The sequence below is a fragment of the Pundamilia nyererei genome, unplaced genomic scaffold, assembly GCF_000239375.1.
Source record: "Pundamilia nyererei isolate P.nyererei 1_Seehausen unplaced genomic scaffold, PunNye1.0 scaffold00460, whole genome shotgun sequence".
Lineage (NCBI taxonomy): Eukaryota > Metazoa > Chordata > Actinopteri > Cichliformes > Cichlidae > Pundamilia > Pundamilia nyererei.
The window spans coordinates 13,394-15,254 of NW_005187861.1; the positions used below are offsets into that span (position 1 = coordinate 13,394).

Below are 1,861 nucleotides of genomic sequence, written 5' to 3' on the forward strand. Positions count from 1 at the left end.
ATACTGCAAAGCATCACATTTGGAGAAAACCAAACAGGATAACAGCACAAGCACCTTGCAGCACCTGTCAAGCAGGGTGGTGGAGGGGCGATGATTTAGGCTCGTTTCCAATCCACAGGACTGGCTGTGCTTAAATGAATGCCTGAAAACCTCAAACTGAACTGAAGCAATGTTGTAAAGACTGATAAAGTCATACAGACGATAAATGCTGTTAAGAATGGTTCTAGAAGATACTGAATATAAGGTGTACTTACTTTTTCACACACTGCTTCTGCATTTTGGCTGAGTTTCTGTTAAATAAATGTAATATTAGTAATACATATAGTGTATTACATATATACAGTGTTGTTATATTTTCTTATTATGTGCTGATATGTAAATCCTTAGAGTTGAAACAGGGTGTACTTTCTTTTTCACATGACTGTATCTTAGTGCATTCCTAATATTAATTTGAAAAATTAAATGAAAAAAAAAAACAGGACTGTGTGTGATTACAGACAAATCTGATGATAAAAAGTGATTCAAAAGGAGATGATCTATGTGTGTGATCATTGTTTATTTAGTCGTTCAAGCAAAAAATATGAGAAGTTCTCGGGTTTCAGTTTTTCTTAAGTTCTAATGGTAATTTTTTACTCTTTTTCTGAGCTTTTATCGACTTTTTTGTGATAACTAACTGTAGGTAAGTATTGGGTTGTGAACATAAATAGATTTTGAGGAATCTTCGGTATGGGATAATTACGTTGTTGATTTGTTTTGTTTTGTCCCCTCCCTCAGATACAACAACAAAAGAACCTGCTGAAGTCCTGTGCTCCTCGCTTACAGAGCAGAAACGATTTACTTGTGAGTTCTGTGGAAGAAATTTGGTGAACAGCTCTGAACTGAAGCGTCACGTCATGCGGCATGGAATCTAACAGTCTTTTCCACGTTTTTTTTATTTGGGTTTCCATTTTATGGAAAGTTCCTTCCAGTGTTGTGTTGAGTTACGCATTTTAGATTTTGTTATTCTCATATCTTATCTAACTGTACGCTTACATATTTACGTTTCCTTTTTTTGTGCATTTTTAAACTTCTTCCTATAAAATGCTTTTATGGTAAAGCTGTTAAACATAGATGTGATTCAGTAAATAAAACTTTGAACCAATATGGTGAATGTATTATGTGTGACACACTGTATTTAAAATCTTTAGAATTTTTATTTGTATTTTTTTTAAACACTAATGGATAATGGCCGTGATCAACTGTCATCCAGAGTTCATTTTTATTCCTGTAGTTTGTGCAGGAAGGTATTATTTACGAGAAGTTATTACTGTAAAATCTGCAGAAACCTCTACACTGTGAACTAATTTTACATGAAAACGTTTACAGAGTTAAATACCATGAACTGAACCAACTTCCATAACAGAAAGCTCATTAAATGCTGCCTTCAGGTGTTGTTTGGTATTTCAACACACTTTTATTGTGTATTTTGTACTGAAAAGGAAAATAGTTGACAGTAAAATATCAGTATTTAGTTTGATATTCCATGTTAACAAATTTATTTTTATTTTTATTTTTATTTTTTTTATACTTCAATTTCTTTTGAATTTAAAGTGTGTTTGCAGCACCTGATATTTATTTTCCTCCTAGCTTAGAGTGGCGCCTTCTATGAAAGTGGTGAATTTAAACATTTTTAGTTAATTTTACCATTACAGTAGATGTCACTGGTGTCAGAAAAGGCAGTACATCTGAAGATACAGACTTGTGCACAATAGGTCATAAATGATTAATAAATGGTCCATTTTTTTTCAATTTCTTGAACAACAGCAAAAAACGGACGCAGGCTGGACCAAGAACTAATCAGGGACATTTACAGAAGACTGAA

General features: G+C 33.0%; 1 protein-coding gene across 1 annotated transcript in view; it reads left to right on the top strand.

Annotated features, from left to right (window-relative positions):
- The window catches only part of LOC102192681 (zinc finger protein 462-like), a 4,358-nt gene extending 3,217 nt beyond the window's left edge, over nt 1–1,141 (top strand). Inside the window, exon 2 of the mRNA XM_005753725.1 lies at nt 775–1,141. Within this exon, the coding sequence (XP_005753782.1) occupies nt 775–911 (137 nt within the window). The 3' untranslated portion in view covers nt 912–1,141. The remainder of the gene's footprint in view (nt 1–774) is intronic.
- Nucleotides 1,142–1,861: the final 720 nt, after the last annotated feature.